Source organism: Meles meles, chromosome 1 (genome assembly GCF_922984935.1).
Source record: "Meles meles chromosome 1, mMelMel3.1 paternal haplotype, whole genome shotgun sequence".
NCBI classification, from domain to species: Eukaryota; Metazoa; Chordata; class Mammalia; order Carnivora; family Mustelidae; genus Meles; species Meles meles.
The window spans coordinates 191,080,617-191,108,296 of record NC_060066.1 but is presented as its reverse complement, the minus strand read 5'-3'; the positions used below and the strand labels follow the sequence as shown (position 1 = coordinate 191,108,296).

Sequence of the window (27,680 nt, the reverse complement as noted above, 5' to 3'; positions counted from 1 at the left end):
GACAAGACTAAACACAAACAAGCGGGAGCACATGCCAGACAGAAGGTGTGCTCCCAGATCCCAGAGAGGTGGGGAAACTGTGTATGACTCTAGCCTGAGACCCTTGACCATCTCCATAAAACAGATGATTTCCTGGACAAACATACATGTAGAAACTGATTCGTGAGTAAGAAGAAAACCTGAGGAGACTAATAACCATGTAAAAACATGAAAACAATTCACAAGGACCCAGGAGTCCCCACCAAACACACACTTGCTGTCTGCCCCTTCCACTCTCGGAAGGAGTTCCATTCCACAACCTTCAAGGAACTCATGCATATCCCACTCCTTCCTGCTATCTGGGCTGCCCTCTGGGGTCATCTCCCCACCCAGGGTCCTCCAAGTTGGGAGTTCCTCTGGCTGCAGGGACCCCAAGAGGCACAGCCCTCTTTCCCCTCTGCCAAGCCTGTAGGCCCTTGGCTACTGAAATGAAAGGAAATGAGCAGACTGGGAGGATCCTGGAAAGGGAGAACCCAAGCAGGGACCTAGTGAAGCCACAAACCCCGGGGTCCTCCTCCTCACACACGCTGGCTGGCCAGAGTGGGCTGCGCTGGGGCCAGGAACACATCCAGGGCCTTCCCTCCCAGGACCGCCTCCCCACCCTTCCAGGCCAGACCAGTCCTCCACCTCCCGTGGGTGTTCTGGATTTCACTCTCACAGTGAGCAAACCCAAGCAGCAGAAAGCAGAGGTCCGACCATGTCCATGAGGACCTTAGAGCAAGAAAAGCTGGAACAGCTCCAGGACACAGAACCAAAGGCAGCCTCCAGCTGTCCACACCCGAGCGAAGCACCCCATTAGCCTTTCCACCTTTCAGCTTCATTCAGTGTCCATCAAAAGTCTACGCAGGGGCCCCACGGTTGGTGTCACCCGAGCTCAGCACCCAGTGGTGAGGATTTGCTCCCTTGCGACCTCATCCAGCCTCTCCAGCCCCAGTTTCCCCATTCTATTTCAAGCTCTGATGCCCTTGAACGCTCAGCTCACATATTCACATCCATGCCTGCTACCCCCATTAGTAGGTAGTCCCCGTGAAGACAGTGGCTGTGAGGTGCTCGCTGCCACATCCCCTGCACCCAGGCCAGTGTCTAGAACATAGGGGGTGCTCATGACTTAGTTGTGCAGTGAACAAGTGAAGAGGACTGCAGTCCCTGTCCCCCCGCCAAGTGTCACTGAAGACCTACTGTGCACCAAACCCACTGATTGTCCAGGTGGGATGGATAAGCCCAGCCTTGTCCAGGAGGAGCTATTAGTCAGAGGGGCCCCAGCTGACCCTACCCCTGTAGCAGGCTTGGCAGCCTCACCTCTGCACTGCCCTGAGAGGGCAGGGAGCGGGAGAGGAGACAGCTGGTGCTGTACTATAAATGCTGTTTGTGACCCTGCTCCAGAAGCTCATGAGCTAAGGGCAGAGAGCATCTTAAACAAAGCCTCGAGAGTTAAAGCACTTGCCAGGGAATGGCTCATTACTGTTCTTCTCGTTAGCACCCCAAGCTCCCCAGGGCTTGGCTGGGAAGCCATTAACCCTTTGGCTCCCTGGGGAGCCCAAAGCCTGGCTGGCAGAACCAGGACACCGCTGGCCATGGAGCACAGCCATGCACCAGGTCAACAAAAGCTGGAGAGCAAGAACTCTGGGGCCTGACCTCTATCCCAGACAAGTCTGGCCATCCGCGCAGGCAGGAGCCTCCCTGCCTGTCTCCCTCTTCGAAGGGAACTCTCTCTCTCTCTCTCTCTCTCTCTCTCTCTCTCTCTCTCTCTCCCTTGGGAGATAGCCCAGCAGGACAGGAAAGCCCTCTCCAGAGTATTCTCTTCCAATTACCAGGCTGGGGTTTGGGAGTGGGAACTTTGCCCCAAACTCCTTTTTGAGGGGGTAGGTGGAGGGGTAGAGGGAGAGGGAGAATCACAAGCAGGCTCCACACTCAGCACTGAGTCCAATGCAGGGCTCAATCTCACGACCCCGAGATCCTGACCTGAGCTGAAATCAAGAGTCAGACCTTAACCAACTGTGCCCCCTGGGCGTCCCTGCCCTAAACTCTTGATTCTACACTGCCAGTCAAGTCCATGTAAATGCAAGGCAAATTCCAACAAAGTATTGATGGTTTTCAATTACAGGATGTAAGCCATGATCGCTATTAGCCTTCAACACATATCTGCTGGGTCCAGGGGGAGGGAAAAGATCTCCATGTGTGCAAAGAATCCACACCAATAGATACATACACATACACACAAATCCATACAAAATCTGTCTTAATAGAAAGACTTGGTTTTCTCTATAACACTTTGTGTCTTCTATCTCATCTTCCCAAGTACACTACCCATCATTCCCCCCCTACTGGGCGCTTCTAAGCTGGAGAAAGGAATTTGGAAACGTAAAGAAAGCAGAGGAACTAGGGCGCCTGGGTGGCTCAGTGGGTTAAGCCTCTGCCTTCGGCTCAGGTCATGATCTCAGGGTCCTGGGATCGAGCCCCGCATTGGGCTCTCTGCTCAGCGGGGAGCCTGCTTCCCTCTCTCTCTCTCTGCCAGCCTCTCTGCCTACTTGTGATCTCTCTCTCTCTCTTTCACATAAATAAATAAATATTAAAAAAAAAAAAAGAAAGAAAGAAACCAGAGGAACTGAGGGCAGAGCCCATAGGAACAGAGGGCTTCGTGGGCAAGCAGGCTTGGCTCCGGGTCCTGCTGCCCGCTGCGGGGAGGAGGACTGATAGTACCTGGTCCGCAGGTTCTCTGGCTGGGGCGGGCCATCAAACACCGACAGGACATCAAAGTCCTCTTCCAGGGCAAAGGACTGGAACACGAGCTGGATCCTGTGCTGGTCCTCCGCGGTGATGGTCCACGTGCAGTTGGCGTAATTGGGGTAGCCATAGGGGAACCCTGGGCTCTCAACTGTCCCGTTGGGACCTTGCAGTTGGAACGTGCAGTTTTGACCTGGGAGAGAGAAAGGGAGGAGGTCAGTGTGGCCAGAAGAATTCCTAGAAGCTTCTAGAGAAACGGGAACAATGTTCACCCGCTTTCCCACGGGCTTCCTTGGCCGTCCCAGACTGGGCACAGAGGGAGAGACGGGCTTCCTTGGCCGTTCCAGACTGGGCACAGAGGGAGAGAAGGATGGGTGACAGAGGGAGCCTAGGTTTGCTTGTGTCATGCACTGTGTAGAAGACAAAATGTGCATCATTGGACTCGAGCCTCAGAACAAGTGTGCAGTAAAAAAGTAAGGCTCAAAGAATTGGAACTAAAAGTCACCAGACGGGGCAGAACACAGGCTTCCCCTCTGGAACATCAAATGTCAGAATGACGATTTGCAACCATCTCCATTTCCAGGCTCTCCTGACTCTGCAGGCCCCTCCTCCAAGCTTCCTGTCTCTCCTCCCACCTGGCAGAGAAGAGAAAACAATGCCACAAGGGGGAATCCCTTGGTCCTGTGCCCCGCCCCCCCATTTCTGCACCGATCCAATCTTCCCCAGGTCGTCCTCCTCCCAACAGAGGAACCACCCCTGCTCCATGATCCCATCTGCCCTTGGAATTAAATCCCCCCTCCCCACCAAGAACCTGACCCCTGTCTCTCTCCTGCATACACTACACATGCCCAATCATTTCCTCTCCACTGGAGCCTTCCCATTCTTCCCATTCACTCCATAACCAAGAAAATAATTCCCAATGCACTCCCTCTAGCCTTGTCTCCCTCTTCCCTTTTCCTGCCAAATTTCTAGAAAACACAATTTGGCCATACTTTCTGTCTCTGTTTCCTTACTTCCCACTCACTCTCTAGACCTGTCACTTCTGCCTTCGGGCCCTACTGATCCGCCCAAGCGGGAGTGCTACGGTCACTGATGGGTTGAGTGGCTATTTTTCAGTCTTCCCCTTAACAGACCTCTGTCTCTGCTGCCTCTAAGACCTGCTCACACACACCCTCCTTCTGGAAACACTCCTGTCAGGCCAGAGCATCTCAGACTTCACCATGCATGTACACTGTCTGGGTGGGTGGAAATGTGAACTCTGACCTTCTGATGGGCAGCATCCCACTGGGGCCAAAGGCTGTTCGTCCTCACTGGATCCCTGGTGATGCAATGATACTGCTTCTTGGGGACCATGCTTAGAGCAGTATGGTCTAAGGCTCTCTCCTATACCACTGCTCTCTCCTTCTTTACGCCCCCTGTTCTTCCTCTGGCCCCTTTCCAGGTTCTGTGTTGGGGCCTCTCCTCCTCTCTGTCCAGTGTGGAGGACCTCCCCATTTGCCCACTGACAACCCACAACTTTACGGTGCAGGCTATGCTTCCCTCTGAGCTCCAGCCCCAACATCTCCTTTGGGATGCTCAGGCTTATGATGTCCCCCTCCCTCCCTTTCCTCTGACATCTTCCTCTCCATCACAACCTCCGAAGCAATCTACCATCCTGTCTCCACCTCCACTCCCCACCTCCCCGTCCACACCAGTTTCTCTCTTGGACTGCCATAATAACCTCCTAACTGGTCAACCACATTTACTCTGGTCCTTGCCAACATTGCAGCCAGGGGTGTCTTTTTAAAACAGATTACTCCCCTCCCCACAACCTACATCAAACATTCCATGACTCTTCATTGTTGTTCAGTAAGGAAGGAAATCACTTGTAGGCCTGGGAGGGTCTCTGCATGGTCTGGCCCTTACTGACCAGTGTTCTAGTCAAACACCACCCTCTCAACTTTTGTATGAGCCACACTATCTTCCTTGCATGACCACAGGACCTTTGCATATGTTCTTCTCTTTTCCTAGAAAACTCTTCCCTACCTTCTGGGCATATCTATCTTTCAGATCTCAGTCCAGTGTCTCTCCCTGACTAGCTCAACACCCCTATTACATGTTCTCATGACACCATAACCTCTCCTTGAGAGCATTTATCATAGAAGCAAATTTCTATGCTTCCATGTGATTAATTCATAAGGATCTTCTTCTTGTCACACTGTAAGCTCCATGAGAAGAGAGACCATATGTGAGTTTTCCTATCTCTGAATCCAGACCCCGAACTCAGTATCAGGCACACGGCAATTAGAATTTCTAATAAATTTCTAATAATTAATATATGGCTTGTATTTAGTGAGGGTTTTAGACACTCTTCTAAGAACTTCGTGTAGACTGAGTCGTTTAAACCTCACCAGCAGCCCTTCAAGATGGATACTATCAATATCATCTCCACTTATGTACGAAAAACTCAGGCAAAGAGAAATTAAGGAATGGAGCCCAAACCACACTGCTACTCACAAAAGGGATTCACACGTGAGCAGCCATGTCATACCCCCCTCCTTAACTCTGATGCTGACAAATGGACTCAACACTAATTTTTTTTTAAAGCCCATTTAGGGATTAACTGACAAAGGACAGTTAATCTCTGAAATGACTTTACTATTGAGAACTCTCTTAACACAAAGCATCCCATTAAAGGAGAAAAAAAGTTAAAGTCTTCTGAATAAATGCTAAATGCGCATTTAATAAAATTAGACGGGTAACCCTGATTAAAATAAGCTTTTGCAATTAGGGAAAAGATGTCCTTACCATGATACAGCATCCATTTTAGAACAATAACCAACATCATAGTTACAGCAAAACACCTGATTAAGATCAGGAATGAGACAGAAATGTTACTGTCACCTGTGAGGGTTCATGACATATTGGAAGAGCTAACTCATGTAACACACACACACATACACACACACCAAAAAAAAAAAAAAAAAAGATTTGCAAATGATATTTTAATATACCCCAAACTCAAAGAAATCAATTATAAAGCTGTTAGTACTGATAACAAAAAAAAAAACCTCTGTAAAGTAGCCAAATGCAAAATAAGTTCACAATATCAATACCATTTCCATATGCCAGTAACAGTTAAAAATATAAAGAAAAAAGTTCTTCTTTATAATAACTACAAAATGCATGCAAGACATAGAAATGAGCTCAGTAAGAAATGAGTAGGCACTGTATGAAAATGCCTTTTAGGAGCAATTTTTAAAAACTGAATAATTGAAGAGACGTAACGTCATCTTGAGCAGAAAGACGAACTACTGAAAGGTTAATTTAGAATATTAACCTTTTGAAAAGTTAATTTATAAGCTAAATGCAATTCTGATCAAAAGCCCAATGACCTGTTTTAAATTTGGTAAAACGATACCTAAGTTTAAGTGGAAAAATAGATGGTCACAGACAATGCATATTTTTTGAAAAGGTAGTAAATGCAGTATCCTCCTTCTGCAGGATACTAACCAGAATCACCAAATGATGCTGATGAAAACAGCGGAATGGTGGTCTGAGAGCAGGCAGGCAGAACATGAAACGGGATTGTGGGAACCATCTTAACACACATAAAAATTGAAGTACGTACAAGGCAACATTAAAATAATCGATGAGAAAAGATATAAACATTTCTGCATGGTCACCAAATTAACTGGGAAAAGAACTGCTACCCCCTCCTTCAACTCATACCATCTACTAAAATAAATTCCAGATGGAGAAAAGAGTTAGACGTTAAAACAAAATCAAAGGGAGGAGTCAAGATGGCGGAGAAGTAGCAGCCTGAGACTACATCAGGTAGCAGGAGATCAGCTCGATAGCTTATCTAAACATTGCAAACACCTACAAATCCAACGGGAGAGCGAAGAGAAGAAGAACAGCAACTCTAGAAACAGAAAATCAACCACTTTCTGAAAGGTAGGACTGGCGGAGAAGTGAATCTAAAACGACGGGAAGATAGACCGCGGGGGGAGGGGCCGGCTCCCGGCAAGCGGCGGAGGAATGGAGCACAAAATCAGGACTTTTAAAAGTCTGTTCCACTGAGGGACATTGCTCCAGGGGCTAAACCGGGGTGAAGCCCACGCGGGGCCAGCGTGGCCCCAGGCCCCGCAGGGTCACAGAAGGATCGGGGGTGTCGGAGTGTCGGAGAGCTTGCAGGTATTAGAACGGAGAAGCCGGCTGGAGAGACAGAGCCGAGGACTAAACTCTCAGCTCGGGGTTACCTTGAACTGGTCGCGGGCTGGGTGAGCTCGGAGCGCGGCTAGAGGCTGGGGATACGGGAGTGATTGGGTGCTGTCCTCTGGGGGCGCACTGAGGAGTGGGGCCCCAGGCTCTCGGCTCCTCCGGGCCGGAGACTGGGAGGCCGCCATTTTCATTCCCGTCCTCCGGAACTCTACGGAAAGCGTTCAGGGAACAGAAGCTCCCAAAAGCGAACCCGAGCCAATTACTTAGTCCGGCCGCCGGTAAGGGCGGTGCAATCCCGCCTCGGGCAAAGACACTTGAGAGTCACTACAACAGGCCCCTCCCCCAGAAGATCAACAAAATATCCAGCCAGGACGAAGTTCATCTATCAAGGAGAAAGCAGATTCAATTCCTAAGACAGCAGAGCAATTCCAGAGGAGGAGAAAGCAAAGCACGGAACTCATGGCTTTCTCCCCATGATTCTTTAGTCTTGCGGCTACTTCAATTTTTTTTTCTTTTTTCAATTTTTTTTTCTTTTTTCTTTTTTCTTCTTCTGCTAAATTTTTTTTAAACTTTTACCCTTTTCTTTTTTAACATTTTTTGACTAGTTCATCTAAATATATATATTTTTTCTTTCTTCTTTATATTTTTTATTTGTTTTATTTTTTAAATTTTTTTCTTTCTTTTTTTTTTTCTTTTTTTTTCAGAAGCTGTTTTTATCCCCTTTCTCCCCCCCACAATTTGGGGTCTCTTCTGATTTGGTTACAGCGCATTTTTCCGGGGTCTTTGCCACCCTTTTAGTAGTTTATTTGCTCCTTCATATCCTCTTATCTGGACAAAATGACAAGGCGGAAAAAATCACCACAAACAAAAGAACAAGAGACAGTACCGAAGGCTAGGGACCTAATCAACACAGACATGGGTAATATGTCAGATCAAGAGTTCAGAATGACGATTCTGAACATTCTAGCCGGGCTCGAAAAAGGCATGGAAGATATTAGAGAAACCCTCTCTGGAGATATTAAAGCCCTTTCTGGAGAAACTAAAGAACTAAAATCTAACCAAGTTGAAATCAAAAAAGCTATTAATGAGGTGCAATCAAAAATGGAGGCTCTCACTGCTAGGATAAATGAGGCAGAAGAAAGAATTAGTGATATAGAAGACCAAATGACAGAGAATAAGGAAGCCGAGCAAAAGAGGGACAAACAGCTACTGGACCATGAGGGGAGAATTCGAGAGATAAGTGACACCATAAGACGAAACAACATTAGAGTAATTGGGATTCCAGAAGAAGAAGAAACAGAGAGGGGAGCAGAAGGTCTATTGGAGAGAATCATTGGAGAGAATTTCCCTAATATGGCAAAGGGAACAAGCATTAAAATCCAGGAGATGCAGAGAACCCCCCTCAAAGTCAACAAGAATAGGTCCACACCCCGTCACCTAATAGTAAAATTTACAAGTCTTAGTGACAAAGAGAAAATCCTGAAAGCAGCCCGAGAAAAGAAGTCTGTAACATACAATGGTAAAAATATTAGATTGGCGGCAGACTTATCCACAGAGACCTGGCAGGCCAGAAAGAGCTGGCATGATATATTCAGAGCACTCAACGAGAAAAACATGCAGCCAAGAATACTCTATCCAGCTAGGCTATCATTGAAAATAGAAGGAGAGATCAAAAGCTTCCAGGACAAACAAAAACTGAAAGAATTTGCAAACACCAAACCAGCTCTACAGGAAATATTGAAAGGGGTCCTCTAAGCAAAGAGAGAGCCTAAAAGTAGTAGATCAGAAAGGTACAGAGACAATATACAGTAACAGTCACCTTACAGGCTAATAATGGCACTAAATTCATATCTCTCAATAGTTACCCTGAATGTTAATGGGCTAAATGCCCCAATCAAAAGACACAGGGTATCAGAATGGATAAAAAAACAAAACCCATCAGTATGTTGCCTACAAGAAACTCATTTTAGACGCGAAGACACCTCCAGATTTAAAGTGAGGGGGTGGAAAACAATTTACCATGCTAATGGGCATCAGAAGAAAGCTGGGGTGGCAATCCTTATACCAGATCAATTAGATTTTAAGCCAAAGACTATAATAAGAGATGAGGAAGGACACTATATCCTACTCAAAGGGTCTGTCCAACAAGAAGATCTAACCATTTTAAATATCTATGCCCCTAACGTGGGAGCAGCCAACTATATCAACCAATTAATAACAAAATCAAAGAAACACATCAATAATAATACAATAATAGTAGGGGACTTGAACACTCCCCTCACTGAAATGGACAGATCATCCAAGCAAAAGATCAACAAGGAAATAAAGGCCTTAAATGACACACTGGACCAGATGGACATCACAGATATATTCAGAACATTTCATCCCAAAGCAACAGAATACACATTCTTCTCTAGTGCACATGGAACCTTCTCCAGAATAGATCACATCCTGGGTCACAAATCAGGTCTCAACCGCTTTCAAAAGATTAGGATTATTCCCTGCATATTTTCAGACCACAATGCTCTGAAGCTAGAACTCAATCACAAGAGGAAAGCTGGAAAGAACCCAAATACATGGAGACTAAACAGCATCCTTCTAAAGAATGAATGGGTTAACCAGGAAATTAAAGAAGAATTGAAAAAATTCATGGAAACAAATGATAATGAAAACACAACAGTTCAAAACCTGTGGGACACAGCAAAGGCAGTCCTGAGAGGAAAATATATAGCAGTACAAGCCTTTCTCAAGAAACAAGAAAGGTCTCAAGTACACAACCTAACCCTACACGTAAAGGAGCTGGAGAAAGAACAAGAAAGAAACCCTAAACCCAGCAGGAGAAGAGAAATCATAAAGATCAGAGCAGAAATCAATGAAATAGAAACCAAAAAAAACAATAGAAAAAATCAATGAAACTAGGAGCTGGTTCTTTGAAAGAATCAATAACATTGATAAACCCCTGGCCAGACTCATCAAAAAGAAAAGAGAAAGGACCCAAATCAATAAAATCATGAATGAAAGAGGAGAGATCACAACTAACACCAAAGAAATACAGAAAATTATAAGAACATACTATGAGCAACTCTACGCCAACAAATTGGACAATCTGGAAGAAATGGATGCATTCCTAGAGACATATAAACTACCACAACTGAACCAGGAAGAAATAGAAAACCTGAACAGGCCCATAACCAGTAAGGAGATTGAAACAGTCATCAAAAATCTCCAAACAAACAAAAGCCCAGGGCCAGACGGCTTCCCAGGGGAATTCTACCAAACATTTAAAGAAGAACTCATTCCTATTCTCTTGAAACTGTTCCAAAAAATAGAAACGGAAGGAAAACTTCCAAACTCATTTTATGAGGCCAGCATCACCTTGATCCCAAAACCAGACAAGGATCCCACCAAAAAAGAGAACTACAGACCAATATCCTTGATGAACACAGATGCAAAAATTCTCACCAAAATACTAGCCAATAGGATTCAACAGTACATTAAAAGGATTATTCACCACGATCAAGTGGGATTTATTCCAGGGCTGCAGGGTTGGTTCAACATCCGCAAATCAATCAATGTGATAGAACACATTAATAAAAGAAAGAACAAGAACCATATGATACTCTCAATAGATGCTGAAAAAGCATTTGACAAAGTACAGCATCCCTTCTTGATCAAAACTCTTCAAAGTGTAGGGATAGAGGGCACATACCTCAATATTATCAAAGCCATCTATGAAAAACCCACCGCAAATATCATTCTCAATGGAGAAAAACTGAAAGCTTTTCCGTTAAGGTCAGGAACACGGCAGGGATGTCCATTATCACCACTGCTATTCAACATAGTACTAGAAGTCCTAGCCTCAGCAATCAGACAACAAAAAGAAATTAAAGGCATCCAAATTGGTAAAGAAGAAGTCAAATTATCACTCTTCGCAGATGATATGATACTATATGTGGAAAACCCAAAAGACTCCACTCCAAAACTGCTAGAACTTGTACAGGAATTCAGTAAAGTGTCAGGATATAAAATCAATGCACAGAAATCAGTTGCATTTCTGTACACCAACAACAAGACTGAAGAAAGAGAAATTAAGGAGTCAATCCCATTTACAATTGTACCCAAAACTATAAGATACCTAGGAATAAACCTAACCAAAGAGACTAAGAATCTATACACAGAAAATTATAAAGTACTCATGAAAGAAATTGAGGAAGACACAAAGAAATGGAAAAATGTTCCATGCTCCTGGATTGGAAGAATAAATATTGTGAAAATGTCTATGCTACCTAAAGCAATCTACACATTTAATGCAATCCCTATCAAAATACCATCCATTTTTTTCAAAGAAATGGAACAAATAATCCTAAAATTTATATGGAACCAGAAAAGACCTCGAATAGCCAAAGGAATATTGAAGAACAAAGCCAAAGTTGGTGGCATCACAATTCCGGACTTCAAGCTCTATTACAAAGCTGTCATCATCAAGACAGCATGGTACTGGCACAGAAACAGACACATAGATCAGTGGAACAGAATAGAGAGCCCAGAAATCGACCCTCAACTCTATGGTCAACTAATCTTCGACAAAGCAGGAAAGAATGTCCAATGGAAAAAAGACAGCCTCTTCAATAAATGGTGCTGGGAAAATTGGACAGCCACATGCAGAAAAATGAAATTGGACCACTTCCTTACACCACACACGTAAATAGACTCCAAATGGATGAAGGACCTCAATGTGAGAAAGGAATCCATCAAAATCCTTGAGGAGAACACAGGCAGCAACCTCTTCGACCTCAGCCGTAGCAACATCTTCCTAGGAACAACAGCAAAGGCAAGGGAAGCAAGGGCAAAAATGAACTCTTGAGATTTCATCAAGATCAAAAGCTTTTGCACAGCAAAGGAAACAGTTAACAAAACCAAAAGACAACTGACAGAATGGGAGAAGATATTTGCAAACGACATATCAGATAAAGGGCTAGTGTCCAAAATCTATAAGGAACTTAGCAAACTCAACACCCAAAGAACAAACGATCCAATCAAGAAATGGGCAGAGGACATGAACAGACATTTCTGCAAAGAAGACATCCAGATGGCCAACAGACACATGAAAAAGTGCTCCACGTCACTCGGCATCAGGGAAATACAAATCAAAACCAAAATGAGATATCACCTCACACCAGTCAGAATGGCTAAAATTAACAAGTCAGGAAATGACAGATGCTGGAGAGGATGTGGAGAAAGGGGAACCCTCCTCCACTGTTGATGGGAATGCAAGCTGGTCCAACCACTCTGGAAAACAGCATGGAGGTTCCTCAAAATGTTGAAAATAGAACTACCCTATGACCCAGCAATTGCACTACTGGGTATTTACCCTAAAGATACAAACATAGTGATCCGAAGGGGCACGTGTACCCGAATGTTTATAGCAGCAATGTCTACAATAGCCAGACTATGGAAAGAACCTAGATGTCCATCAACAGATGAATGGATAAAGAAGATGTGGTATATATACACAATGGAATACTATGCAGCCATCAAAAGAAATGAAATCATGCCATTTGCGACGACGTGGATGGAACTAGAGCGTATCATGCTTAGTGAAATAAGTCAATCGGAGAAAGACAACTATCATATGATCTCCCTGATATGAGGACATGGAGAAGCAACATGGGGGGGTAGGGGGATAGGAGAAGAGTAAATGAAACAAGATGGGATTGGGAGGGAGACAAACCATAAATGACTCTTAATCTCACAAAACAAACTGGGGGTTGCTGGGGGGAGGTGGGATTGGGAGAGGGGGAGCGGGCTATGGACATTGGGGAGGGGAGGCGAACCATAAGAGACTATGTACTCTGAAAAACAACCTGAGGGTTTTGAAGGGTCAGGGGTGGGAGGTTGGGGCAACCTGAGGGTTTTGAAGGGTCAGGGGTGGGAGGTTGGGGGAACAGGTGGTGGGTAATGGGGAGGGCACGTTTTGCATGGAGCACTGGGTGTTGTGCAAAAAGAATGAATACTGTTACACTGAAAAAATAAATAAAATGAAAAAAAAAATCAAGCCCCAAAAAATGATTAGAAAAACTATATAGGCAAATAATTATCTGGCCTATTTTTCTGAGCAGAGAAACTGGAAAATACTACAAGCCTGATAGTTTTGTGCAAGAAGTATGTATATGTCAAAAATAGAAACAGAAAAGGATACAAAAATGTTAGTCACAAAAGTAATTACCTTAATATACAAAGAACCTTGGCAAATCAATAGGAAACAATAAGCACTATAACTGAAAAATCAGACAGGGTCTTGAACAACTTAGTTTACAAAAGAAGACATAAGTGGCCCAGAAAACAGAAAAATATTTAGTCACAATAATAATGTAATAAATCTTCAAAGGAGCCCCATAATTCACTTCCCTAAACTTCCCCCTCATCGACACAGGCACCAGATCAACTCGTTTCTAAAATCTGCCTGTTGATGTCACTGTATTATGTCATTCATTCATTCATCTGTTCATTCATTCATTCCCCTCAGTTAGACCCGGTGATGGGCCATGGAGCCCTGATCTTAGACTAGACATAAGCAAACACTCCAATGTGGGTACCCAGGGACACACAGAGTGCATCTGAAGTACAGAGCCCACGGGGGCCACACCATAAAGGCCACTATCATCCATACACTGGACAACCAACGATACCAACATTTACCACCATCCCCAGCATCCGGGGCTGCTGCCTTGGCTCAGAAAGGCACAGATCTGCCATCTCTGATTCAGAATCTGGGTATAAACGGACTTCTACAGAGAAAGAAGTGAAGGGGCTCCCAACAGAGCCCCTGGGAACACTTTCCATGTATGGAGACAAGAAAGGTGATGGAGTAGGGGGCAGAGAGGCAGGCAGAATGGCGGGAGGAGAACCAGAGGGCATTTCCACGCAGGAGAACTTGACTCAATCTGTTGAGCACTACAGAAAGGCTAAGATGAGGGTCTGGGGTGAGGTCACTCGGTTTGATGTCTCAATGGTCCCTCTGGAAGTAGAATGCTGAGAGTGGGAGATTTGTCCTGGTTCCCGCTGCATCCCCAATGCCAAGAATTCAGTAAGTATGTGCTGAATGGATACATGAATTTCAGCAAAGGCAGGTAGCAGGAGGCAAGGTGGACAGAGGCCCGATCACAGTTAAGTAAAGACAAGATGGACTGGTGGAAGGAAGTATATTTTAAATAATAATTTATACATTTTGCTCATTGGATTTGGAAAATACAGGAAAGGATATAAAAGAGGAAACATTATAACTGCACTTACCTTCCAGAGGCAACTGCTATTTATATTTTCATTTTTTTCTATATTTTTCCAGATGCATTTCACACTGTGCAACTAATACTGTATATACAATTGTGTATGCTCCTTCTTCAGTAAATTATTCTTGTCTTAAATTACAAAGGCAAGGTGCTTTTCTGATATACGTAGATATGCATATATACAATACAAAGACATAAAAAAAAAACTGATCTCCTTTCTCTCTCCCTCCCATCCAATCCAAAGTAACCAGGCAGCTATGTGTCCCTCACCAACCTTCTCCACTCTCATGCAAGTAAATGGACGCATTCTGGGAGAATTTCTATTATTTTGTTTAAAAATGAGATCCTACATTAGCTCATTTCTCTGCAATGTGCTTTTTCACTTAACAGTACATCAGGGACACCTTCTAGGTCAGGAGATACATATCTAACTTATTTTTTATATAAAGGTGTAATATTCCACAGCATGGATGTATCTCAATGTATTCAACTACTCCCCTGCTCATGGCCACGCAGGTCATTTCTCCGTTTTCTTTTGCAACAATTCAGTAAACATTATAACACAAGCTTCTCCCCCAAAATATTGAATCTGTTATAAACAGCCTTTTAAATGGATGCACAACATTCTGGTCTGTGATTAAACTAAAAATTTACTCAGACATTCTCCCACTGTCAGACATTTAAATTGTTTCTGGATTTTTTTTTTTTTTTCTGTTTTAAATAAGACCTGGATATTTTGTAAGCTCTGGTGACAGAATGAATGCTGGTCAGTGCAGCGGAAAATGTTCTTCCATGGCCAGAGTCCCAGAACAAACGTTCACTTAACACCGTAACCATATCCAGCTTCGGGTTCAAGGTTGGGGGTGGTGGTCTTGTCCATAGGAGGCTGGCTGACCTCTGTGGCAGGCACTGTTGGAGATAGATAGTGCTAGAAGCCTGACTCATTGGGAAGTCTCTCTGAAGTCAAATGTTTGTTCGTGAGTTGAAGAAGTTATAACCCAGAAAGAAGCCACTCCAGATTGAAAGGCTAATAGGGAATCCATGCCAAAGGGGCTAAATGTCCTTTCATGCCTATAAGACGCTGAATTTCTTCCAAGAAAAGGGCTACCTGTTCTTTATCCTTTTTTTTAAATTGTTATTCTTTAATTCCAGTAGAGTTAACATACAGTTCAATTGTTTCAGGTGTGTGCTCTAGTGATTCAACAATTCTATACGTTACTCAGTGCTCATCATGGCAAGTGTCCTCCTTAATCCCCTTCACTTATTTCCCCCATCCCACCATTTTGTTCTCTGCCTTAAAGAATCTCTTTTTGTTTGTCCCCTTTTTTGTTGGTTTTATTTCTTAAATACCACATAAGTGAAATCACATGGCATTTGTCTTTCTCTGAATGACTTATCTCACTTTGCATCATAGACTCAAGTTCCATCCAGGTTGTTGCAAATGGCAAGCTGTCATCCTTTTTCATGGCTGAGTAATAATTCATGCTTATATCCATCACATCTCCTTTATCCATTCATCTACCCATGGGCACTTGGACTGCTTCCATATCTCAGCTATTGTACGTAACACTGCAGTGAACAAAGGGGTACTTGTATCTTTTTAAATGAATTTTTTTCATATTCTTTGTTCCTCACTTCTAATGACCAGTATACTGCCCTGTAGACAGGAATGCTGTTATGCACTTTGATCCCAGGGCACCTTGCATATCTTTCTCTGTATGCAGGATGGGCTGCCTTCATTTACCCATACCTCTCTCTAGTCAGTGCAGCTACCAGACATGGCCAAGACCATTTCAGGCTCAAGAACAATCCTGGAGAATTAAATGCTTTGGGTGTTGTTCATGCATTTGTTTTTGGATGATTTCCCAATGATAGACTTCCAAACTTGCAACATACTAAGTCAAAGGGTATGAGCCTTTGTGATGTTCTGGCTCTGGATCTTCCAAATACTTTCTAGAAAACATACTCCAATTCCATTCTCAACAGCCATGCCTACGAATGTCTATCTCAAGCCATCTTCACTCACATTGTATGTTCTCTTATTGAAAAGATTTTCCCTACTTGACAGGTACCCTCCCCCCAAAAAAGCTATCTTGTTTTATTTAACATCTCTTTGTAACTTGGATTCAACAATTTTTTTCAACTTTCCCTAATAATTTTAAATCCTCCCTTTGGGAACCATCTGTTGAAATCTTTGGCTAATTTTCCACTGCGGTGTTTATTTTTCCTTCTTGACTTACATTCTTTCGTCCTTTAGGCATCACAGGTACTACAAACACATATGTCACTGTTTTGGCCTTTTAATTTTAAGATGTTTGACATACAGAGGTTCCTAAATTTTATGTACTTAAGTCTTCCATGGGTTCCTACAATTTTTGTATTTTCTTACCAACTTGTGCTAACTCTTCATAGAATCCAATTTTACTCTTTTGTCATATTTGTTGCAAATATCATTGTTTACATAGCTGTGTGCTTTTTGCATTGTTTTGATTTTTCTTGTAGACTAAAATGTTCAGTTTTGTAAGCAGTGACATTGACTTGTCTCTTTCTTGGTCATACTTTTAGAAAGACCACTCTACTGAAGATGGGCTGGCTTCTCATCTTCCTCAGCATAAAAGCTCAAGTCCTGATCCTTCATAGCCCTCTCAGAATGGATAACCCTCTGCTTCTCAATTTCCTCTCCTGTCTCGTTTCCTTATTCCCACAGTCAGCCATGCAGCCTCCAGGCCATTCTTTAATCCCATCACATGCCCAACTTGGGACACTTCTGTCCATATACCTCTTCCCACAAGAGCCCTGTGACCCACTCCCTCACTTCCTTGAGGTCTGGAGTCAAGTATCACCTCCTCGGAGCCCAGCCTACCTAAAATCCAGGCCTCCCTGCTTTCAGACCAGGTACTCTAGCTTCCTGCTTTATTTTTCTCTGAATGATTTAGCACCCACTGCCATCAATCTTCCTGTTTATTTTCTGCCCCTTCCCATTAGAATGCCATCTTCATGAGAGCAGAGTTGCTATTTTGTTCCCTGCTCTATCTCCAGCTCCCAGACCCATACTGGCACAGAGCAGATGCTCCCAGAAGAGTTGCTGGTTGAATGAGTGAATTCATAAATAATAATTGCCCACCCAACTCTCTGTGCTTGGGATGCTCGCACTCTGGTTCCTTCACCCGGCTGACTACAGTTACTTTGAGACTCCTATCTTCCTCCAAGCAGCCATCTTGAAACCCTCTCCTCTACTTGCTAGCCATCCACTGTGAATATCCTTGCCTTCACCGATGGTGACAGGTGGACACACTTACGTGGCTTCTCCATCCGCAGACTCTCTTGAAAACTATGCATATTTTTATCTCTACCACCTAGTTCAGTCCTTGCCCATTGTAGACATTCAGTACCCACGGTGGGGATGAACCGATGGGCGAAATTAATTAATCTTTTTATAACATTCAGATGACACCTTCTAACTTCATTTTCCCATGTATTTTGGGTTTCCCGGGGAGGTGGTTAAAAGCATAGGTTTGGGAAGCAAAAACCTTGCATGCAAATTTCCATTTTGCCACTTAATACTTGATGGGAGCTTTATGTAAATGTTTAAACCTTAGTTTTGACACCTTTAAAATTAACACCTACTTCAAAGATGACTACATAGTTTAATGTGATAATACCTACTAAATTGCTAAATGCTCCGATAGTACCTAATGTACAATACGTAATCAATAAATGCCAGTTCACCTTTCCATAAAAAATTTGTACTTTTCTTTATATGAGATCCCAGTCACATCTTGTAAGGTTGTTCCCAGACATTTTATGCACTTTTCTTGCTCTAGTGAATAACCTTTTTCCCCATTATTTTATTTTTCTGTTTTTTTACAGGTATACAGAAAAACCTATTGATTTTTATATATTCATCTCACATCCAACTGGGTTTCTGAACTCCTATTAATTCCAAAGATTTCTCAGTTGATTCCCTTGGGTGTTTTAGGTACACAATCATGTTGTCTACAAATAATGTTAATTTTGAGGAGATAACTCTTTTGAGAAGTTTGGCAGGAAAATTCAATTCAATTCTGCAAATATTTGTTGACTGATAAAGTCAATTTTGGACAAATTTAGTTGGAGAAGCCAGTGGGACATCCAGGCAGAGATGGCCAGAAGGCAATTAGGGCTGTAGACTGGAATGTGGGAACGCACTCTGGGCTGAGATACGGATTCGTCAAAGCCACGTAATTAATGAAGCCGCCCTAGGAGGAAATGCAGAAGAAAGCTCCAGATGTGAGGCGGACCATCGTGTCTACTGAGGGTGTCTCACTTGCCACGTGGAGAGCCACCTGTGCCCCTGAGTCTATAGTGGGACTCTGGCCCAGCTGTAGACATGCCTTCTGGCAGGGGCCCTGTGTCTGGACAGATGGAGGGAGCAGGGGCCACACAGGATCTCTGGCCCTCGGTAATCACCCTTCAGGAGCAGGTCAGAGATCATGCTTGTGGAGATGCTGGCACTAAGCCTCATGTTGGCCCCTCTCCCCTACACACCAAGCATGGTTCGGGCCAAATAGTTCATCATCCACAAACACTCACAGTGGTTGGCCTGGAATGCCCTTCCCCTGCCTTCTACACCTAGCTAACCTTACTCCCTGTTCCAGATTCACTTCACGTAGCACCTCCTCTGAGGAGTCTTCCCTGGTTTCCTGGGTAGTTTCTCCCTCCCTCTCTCCCTCCTTCCATCTGTCCTTTCCTCTCTTCCTCCCTCCCTCCATCTGTCCTTTCCTCTCTTCCTCCCCAGCTCCTTCCCTGCTCCCTCCCCACCCCTCCCTCCCTCTGTCTGTCCTTTCCTCTCTTCCTCTCTCTCTCCCTCCCCCCCTCCCTCTCTCCCTCCCTCCTTTGGTTTGTCCTTTCCTGTTTTTCTCCCTCTCCAAAAGCCATCCACCAAATTCCAGATCTCTTGGCTCTTCTTTCCCGGTCTGTGCCTTTCAACAAAACAAAAATGGCCTGCTGCTCTTACTTACGCTCCTTCAATGGCTTCTCTGGATAAAGCCCTTAATCCTTAATATGGTGCACAGACATCCGTTCTCTGCATGAGCCAGCCCCGGCTCCTGTCCCAGATCTTCACCTCTCGCAACTCTTTCCCTTAAATGACACTCCAGTCCAAGCCAGACTCCCTTTCCTTCCTTTGATGCTCCGTGTTCCTTGGCTCACTCTGAGTCTCAAACTGGTGGCCGCTCCCTCTCATTGAAGCATCCTTTCCCCATCCTCTGGTCTGGACAACTCCTATTCATCTTTTAGGTCCCAGGTCAAAGCTCACCACCCCCAGGGAGACCTTATGGACCACTACCCTAAGGTGAGTCATCCTCAACCCAACAGGCCCCCAAACACACACCCTGCCACGCAGCCTCACAGTACCCTGCCTCTCCAACATCACATGTGGCATACATGTCTCCCCAGAGAGGTGTGGATTCTGTGGGGTAAAGACCATGTTCTGTCACATTCACAATGATCCTCAGCACCCAGCACATCAGCCTAGACAAGAGGCGCCCAGTAGCGATGGGCATAGTGGCTACACTTTGCATACCAGTCTGCTGGGTCACACATCCTGTTGAATGGCAGACCCAGGGCTCCTCCAGGGCCATGCCTCCTCTTTCTGGAATCCTAGGGCCCAGCACCTGGTATACACAGCAGATGTGCATTAGGGCTGGATGAGAGAATTAGTGCAGGTGTTTCTAATGAAGTTTCTCGCTGATTATTTTTTTCCTAGAGGTCCTAACTATCAGAGAAGTTCCCACCAATGATGTGATAGTCTAGTCCAGGGTTTCTCAGCCTCAGCACCATCAGCATTTGGGCAGAAGGATTCTTTCTTGTGGAGACTGTCCTCTGCATATAGCCTACAGCTTGTTCAGCGGGTCCCTGGCCTTACTGGTTGAATGCCAAGGGGCACCTCCCACTTGAACCAACCAAGAACATCTCCAGATATTGCCAAATGTCCCCTAGGTGGGAAAAATCACCCCTAGTAGAGACCTATTGATCTAATTCTTTGCCATTTTGGAGCTTCTAATGAAAGCTAGAAATACTCTCTAGAATAATAGACATAGAATGCTAACCTCCCACCTTTGTCATTTACGTCAAAGGACTCCCAAACCTTCTACACCAGACTTTCTCCACCTTTGTTGTGCCATGATCCTCTTTGGCAGCCTGATGAGGCCTTCACAGATAATGTTTTTGAATAAAATAAATGTTTTTAATGAAATAAATGTTTCAAATAAAACAAAATATATAGAATTACAAAGGAAACCAATTACACTGAAATACAGTTTTCAAAACATTTTGAAAATGTGTCATCTGGTAATACAAGCACTCCCTATTAATGCATTATTAATAAGATCTAGCAGTGGGCCTGATAAATACTATGGTCCAAACCATAAATGTTATTTCTGGCTGGCTACAACAACCGTATTTTCAGGTAATGAAAATACCTGTGATCTTATCAGTGACAAATTCATAGATACTGCTAATACAGCTGTACTTTGCTGCCTATACTCATCACTGGTAGAAACGCCAAGTCTCAAGAGGAAATCAGTGAAAATGAAGATGTAACTGTCTCCTATCCAAGTTAGGAAGCCCCTCGATTCTATCAAGAACCCCAGAGAGCCAACCAAATGCAATTTCTCATTCAGCAAATCTGGGGAAGTTTCCTTAGTCCCAGCCTGTATGTAAATGGGGGTAGGAAGATGGGAAGGATGGATTTGTATAATGTGTTCCGTGTCCCCAAGGAGTTCACAGCGAAATATAGAGATAGACACGCATGGGCCGTCTTAATAACTCTCCACTTAACGAGTAGTTCAGGGAGACCTCATTGTTAGATCCCAGGGGTGCAGCAGAGAGCATGTACAAACAAACCCAGAAAGACTTGTGCTTTTGCGTGGGTCTGGCTTCACAGACTTTGTTCACGGGCTTTGCTACCATTATCTCCCTAACATTTGCAATGACCCCTCAAAATGGTCCCATTTCCCATCCCTAACACTTTACCATGTGAAGAAACTGAAGCTCGTCAAGGATTAAGAACACGGTCAAGGTCAAATAGGTAGCAGTGTAAGAGCTGAGAGTCAACCCCAGGTCTGCTGGAGAGCCAAGCTCAGGCTCCTCCCTCTGCCAGACTGCAAGGCTTCCACACTCCATCAGGGGACACATTTCCTAAGCTATGGTCTTTTTTCCACTCTGCATCCAGCACTGGGGGCAGAGCCTGGGATTTATTGAAAACAGATTAGCACAGTTGCTGTGCCTCAGGGACATGAAAACAAAACAGGGTCTCCCTCCTCTCAAGCTGGGGATGCATCCAGCAAAGGTATAAAACAATGCACAGCAGACAGTGTGAGGCGGCCAGCCTGCCCCTGTACCACATCCAATTGTTCCGGGGAGTAATCCCATGTCACTCAGCTTTCTAATTCTACCCCCAGGCTCTCTGATTCTCCCGGACATGCTTAACACAGAAGCCACCACTGTGTTCCAAATATCATTTTCCCTGCCTGGCAATATACAGGCAGCTCATTTGTCATCATTTTGAGCCAACACCAGCCAGGGGTTGTTTATTATGTTGACGGGGAATCCTGGAGCAGCAAAGGGATCTCTGCATTGCTGATGGTAGAGCCTCTCACCCATCAGGTTGTGCTATGTCCCCGCATCAGCACAGAGAGGAGGGGGTCAGCGGTATCTGGGGACAGGCACCTCTGCCAGGCTGGTCCTATGCCTGGACTGGGTCTTTCAGAGCAAATACAGAGAGGTAGCTTTGAGTTCTCCTCAATCGAGAAGACACTTGAGTTGTGGCTTTGACCCAAGGTGGCTGAGCACAGGGGCTGACACATAATAATTCAGGTCTTAGCAAATGCTTGAGTCATTCACTGACTCACTTAAGAGATAGTATTGAGGGCATGTGGGTGGCTCAGTCGGTTGGGCATCTGACTCTTAATTTCAGCTCGGGTCAAGATCTCAGGGTCGTGAGACTGAACTCTGCATGGGGTTCTGCGTTCAGTCTGCTTGAGTTGGCTTGAGATTCTCTCCCTCTCTCTTTCTCCTTCTGCACCCCTCCCCACCCATTCACATGCTTTCTCTAAAATAAATAAATTAATCTTTAAAAAACAGTATTGAGCACCTGTGGTATCCCAGGCACTAACCCTGGCTTCATGGAGCTCAGTCGAATAATAATAGATTATTACACATTCCTCCTGTGCCAAAAGCTTTCTTATTGCTTTACAGCATTCCATACCTGCAACTATATTGGATAGAAACTATTATGATTCCCATTTCATAGACATAGAAACTGAATCCCAGGTAGGTTAAGTAATCTATCTAAGGTCAGACAGTTGATAAATGGTAGAAACAGGATTCAACCCCAGGCAATCTGGTACCAAATTCTGCCTTCTTAACCACTTCTCCATGGATGGGTAGATGGATGGGGGGGGGGGGGGGCTAAAAGTGTGGCTAGATGCTTATTTTGGCCAAACTGATCAGTCACACCTCTTTCTAGAGCATCCTCACAGGCAAAGAATCTTGCCTTAGAAGGGCCTTCACTCAAGAATCAATCACTTCAACTCAAACTCTTAGGTTTCCGCTCCACTGCCTGCCTTTTTAAGGCTGAGCCCACAATGGTGAGGTATCAGAAGGGAGCCCACATGAGGAATTCTGTGCACACTGGTCTTCCCAAAAGAAGAAAAAACGTAACCTGGGAAAAAAGTGAATTATCAAAAGTGTGTGAAGCCAAGCTTATGTCTCTGTCTCTCCCACCCACCTGTGCACCTCATGATGGCACATCTGACTCACTATTAAATCCCCAACAGGGGTTTTGGCTTTTCATAGACACGCAGTTAATATTTATTGAATAAACAGATTAATACATCCAGTTGTCATCTGTACCCTTTCTTTTCATTTGTTTCTCTATTCCTTAAAAGCTCATGGCTGCTGTTTTACATACACCCATAGGAGAACTGGCCTCATCCCTGAGGAACACAGGCAACTTAAGCTCTCTGCCCTCCTGTGACTCATATTTGGAAATTAACTGGAAAAAAAAAAAAATGGGGGGGGATTAACATGATGCAGTGGAAAGAATCAGAGAGTCTGGGTTCTTAACTCTGTTTTGCCACTTACTAGGAAGAGATATGGTCAAGTCCCTTAGTCACATAAGCCCCTGCCCTCCATCTTAAAATGGGTCTCTCAAGGCCTTCTTCCCATAGATGCCCTGATCAGCTACCCAAGTGAATGGTTGGTCCTGCAGGAGCCTAAGAGCTCTATCCATGGTCCTGAACCACTAATGTCCTGAGGGTTGGTTGTTTCTACTGACCCTAGGCACTTGGGGATGCATGTCCAATTTCTCCCAGGATTTCTGTACCAGATGAGAAAGAAAAGGGGAGTTAGTAAGATGAAGAAGGAGAGAGAGGGGAAAGGAGTTAATGGAGCACAGGTGAGGGCAGAGAGCTCTGGAGTTCCATTCAGGGTCCTGAGTGTCTAAGACGATGTCCGTCAGCCCTAGACCAGACAGAACCAGAGGCCACACCAGAGATGGTTTGCCTCAGAAGGCCTAGGGTGAGGGATGGGTAGGGTCCTTTAAGAATGTACCCCTGAGATATTCCTGGTACTCAGTCCTCAGAAGCCAAGGAAGAGAAGGAAGACATGGGAAGGAGGAGGAGTGGAAAGACCTGAGATCCAGAATGAGACACAAAATCGGACATCCTAAGGGTCAAAGGGAGGACACAACATAGGGTCACCAGCAGTTGGATGAGCCTTTTCTTCCTCCATAGATGGCCTACCTTCTCATTCCTCCAGCACCTTTAGACTGGACATCTGCTGGAAATCCAAATAACTCACTCACAGAGACTTTTACAGCAGCTACAGGGAAAGCTCAATACAGACCCTTCTTTAAATTAGGCATTCAAAGGTCATCTGCAATTTCATTTTGTTTTTCCTGCTCTTCAGCCGATGTGCTGCTCTTTTACATGCTAAGGAAAGAGCTTTGTATTCTGATGCCCCCAACTGCATATTTGAATTTTATATGAGCTTGTTGGTGATTTGAAAATTGTTCTTATCAAAAGGGAAAGCTTAAATCAGCCACTCTGTTCAAGCAATTAGTGATGAGGTCAGTCCTGGCCTGGACCAGCTCAGGTCAGACCTAGATGCCAGCAAAGATTCACTCCTTCAACCAATACTCATTGTACATTTACCACCTGACAGGCACAGGACAGACATAGTCTCTGCCCTCGTAGAGCTTCCCTCTCTTGCCCCTCTCTCCGCAGCCACTCTTGCCTCCTGCCTTTTCCTCCCACAAGGGTCCATGCTCTCACCTCAGGGCCTTTGCCCTTGCTTTCCCTTCTTCTCAGAAAGCCCTTTCTCCTCAGATAAAGCAAACTCCTTCTCCTCCTTTAAGTCTTTGCCCAATGTTCCCTTCGCAATGAGGTCTACCCTGACGGCACTTAATAAAATCACAACCCTCCCCCCGCCACCTCCATCCCCAACACCTCCGATCTCCCTTACCTATTGTTTCCTTTCTCACATAGCATATATCACCCTACAGCATCCTATGTAATTTATTTATGTGTGTTTATTGTTTATTGTCTGTTTCCTCTTGTTTGAACATTCATTTCACAAAACCAAGCTCTTTGTTTTATTCACTGTTCCATCCCAAATGCCTAGAACAGTGCCTGGCACATGGTAGGCACTCAGTAAATATTTGTTCAATGAATGAATAAACTACAATTCGGTGTACTCACAAATGCACAGCTCATGTGGACCCAACTCCCTAAAGGCCTAGGAAGCCGAACCAGCTGGTGTGGCTCTGTCTGAAAGCAGTTTGGAATGGGAGGGCCCACAGTTTCAGCCCACAGTGGAATTACAGCCAGGGAGGGGGGCCCTGAGTAGCCATCTCCTTACCAGACTGACGCCCTTAGGGCAGAAAACATTGCCTTTTTCACCAACACATCCTAGAGGGCCAGCACAGGGCTATTGAAGGAATCAAATGTCAGTAAGCACAAGGATGAAGGAATTCCAGCCATCATTTATCCAGCACTGACTACGTGCCCCACGCAGTGCTCAGCATCTTATTCACATGATTTCTTTCAAGCCTCAAAACACCCCAAAGAGGTTGGTGTTATTTTTTACCCTGTTTAACGAGTGAGGTTTGAGCTAAATAATTTGCCCAAGTTCACACATATAATAATAGATGGCAAAGCTGAGGTTCAACACAGGTCTGTCTGACTCTTGAGACTGAGATCTGAAACTATATGTTCTACCACTGCACTGAGATGAAAGGGAGGGAGGGGGACAAGGAAGGAGAGAGACACAGACAGACGAAGGGAGGGACAGAGAGACAGAGCAAGAGAGAGAGGGATGGTGGGAGGAAAGAAGGGAGGGAGGGAAGGAGGAAGAAGGAAAGATGGTGGGAAGGCCACACGCCAGATGTAACATGGAGGTCTAAAACTGCTGACCAGAGCTAAGGAGATTTTCCTCTTGGGTGGGCATGACTCTATTAGAGTCCTGTCCCCACCTCACTCCCTACCCCAAAGGAAGCACAGCGGTGGCACATCTTGTCCTAGAAGAGACTTTATATTAATTAATTCTTTGAAAACCTTCCTTTCAATTCCTCTTCCCTCCCTCCCTCTCCCTGTCTCAACTTGAATGAACTGAGGGAAAAATGTATCTGAGTAGGTGGATAATCTAAAAATTGTGTCAGGAAGTAATGGAGAAATATACTTCCTCTTAGAATCTCTATAAAAGGAAATCATCACAGCTCTCTTGTTGCCCTTCCCCCGTACACATGCAAGCCAACATCACGATGAGGCTGGGCATGTAGAAGCATCCGATTCAGAACATGCCCCAGTGACCTCAGACTTTGGCTTAGAAGACATCCTTGTGGCCACTTCCCCAGATGCCCAGTGCTGGCCTTATGGCTTTTGCCCACGCTGGGCCCTCCAGTCTGGTCAGCTGCAGCCTCTGCCTAATCACCCACCTGCTGTCCCAGTAGCCTCCTTGCTCCAGCTGAAAGTCCCATCCAGAGGCACTCAGTCACTCAAAGACTTACCAGAGGGCTGCTTTGCAGAGTTCTATGGATGAGAGTCCTGGAGATTGAAATCCTGCCAATCCTAGCTTCCTTCTCTTGTGGACACACCAAAATGATGTCACCATGCCAGAGACTGGGGCAAGAATTCCTAGGGCCTTCTGCTGTGTGGTCTTAAGAAAAATCAAAAGCAGATGCTAAATGAATGAATGAGTGAATGAATGAATGAGCAAATGAATGAATGAGCAAACAAATGAATGAACCTTCTAATGGGAGAATCTATAAAAGGTAAGTCCAGCAGGGAGCTTTCGAATCTAGTTGCTAGAGATTTTCAAGCCAGGAAACACACTAGCTTGAGGAGTAGCACAGGGCCAAGGAAAGAACAGAATTCAAGAATTCAGTGGGTATTCACTAGGGATTTCTACAAGACAATCTGAGCTTCCCTGACAATGCTCTTAGTTGAATGGCAGCTGGCAAGCAGGTGTATAACAGAGAAGGGCAAAGAATTTATAAAAAGGAGAGAAAGAGGGACATCAAGGGAGAGGTGGGGGACAGCTTCATCCTCATTGCTGCAAGCTAAGCTCTGCCCTGGCTGGGCCACCTCTTGGCACAGATCTCTTATCATAAGCTGGGGAATCTGTTCTAACCCTCCTTTCCTTGTACCCTCCTGGTAATACTTCCCATGTAGATTCCTAGGACCTCAAGGTACCAATCTCCTTTTGCCTCCCAAGAGGGAAATGGTGAGTCTGACCATGCATGACAAAAGAGAAATCAGAGGTGTCACATCTACTGGGCTCATGGAGCTGGTACCTAGGACCTCTGACTCACCAATTCCATGGGTGCAATGTCCTCTCAAACACATCTAAAGGGCCTGGAGACCATGCAGGCTGGACTTGTCAAAGCAGAATGAACTTACATTCAACCATCACATAACCTGCTGGACAGGAGAGAGTTTATTATGATCCAGCAAGGCCTTTATAGGTGTGAGGCCCAAATGATTCTCACAACCCTTATAGTCCACTAGTCTCTACTGGCAGACAGTGGGGAGGGTGTCTAGATGAAGTGTCATTAAAAAGGGGGTTGAGGAATTGAGTTACATCAGCAAGATGGCAAAATAAGAAAGCCCAGACTTTCTTTCACCAGAGTCACCAAATTTGGATCGTAACAATGTATGACCCAAAGAGTCTTTAGGAGAACTCCAGAAACCAGTTAAAAAGTCACAGTACCCCAGGCAAGTTCAAAGCCACACAGTCCCAGTAAAACAGGTAAGAAAAGCCATTTCACAGCAACCATGATAGTTTTTTCTTCCAAGCCAGCACAGCTCACTATGATTAGGAAGAATAGCCCAACTAGCACTTTCTCCCTTGGGAAGGAAAGAGAAGGTTAGAACATAAGTCCAA

The 27,680-nt window shown here is 44.7% G+C and overlaps 1 protein-coding gene across 1 annotated transcript in view; it reads right to left on the bottom strand.

The window, feature by feature from the left end:
• The window catches only part of LOC123926444 (CUB and sushi domain-containing protein 2-like), a 596,474-nt gene that overhangs the window by 527,827 nt on the left and 40,967 nt on the right, over positions 1–27,680 (bottom strand). Inside the window, exon 2 of the mRNA XM_045980312.1 lies at positions 2,740–2,956. Within this exon, the coding sequence (XP_045836268.1) occupies positions 2,740–2,956 (217 nt within the window). The remainder of the gene's footprint in view (positions 1–2,739; positions 2,957–27,680) is intronic.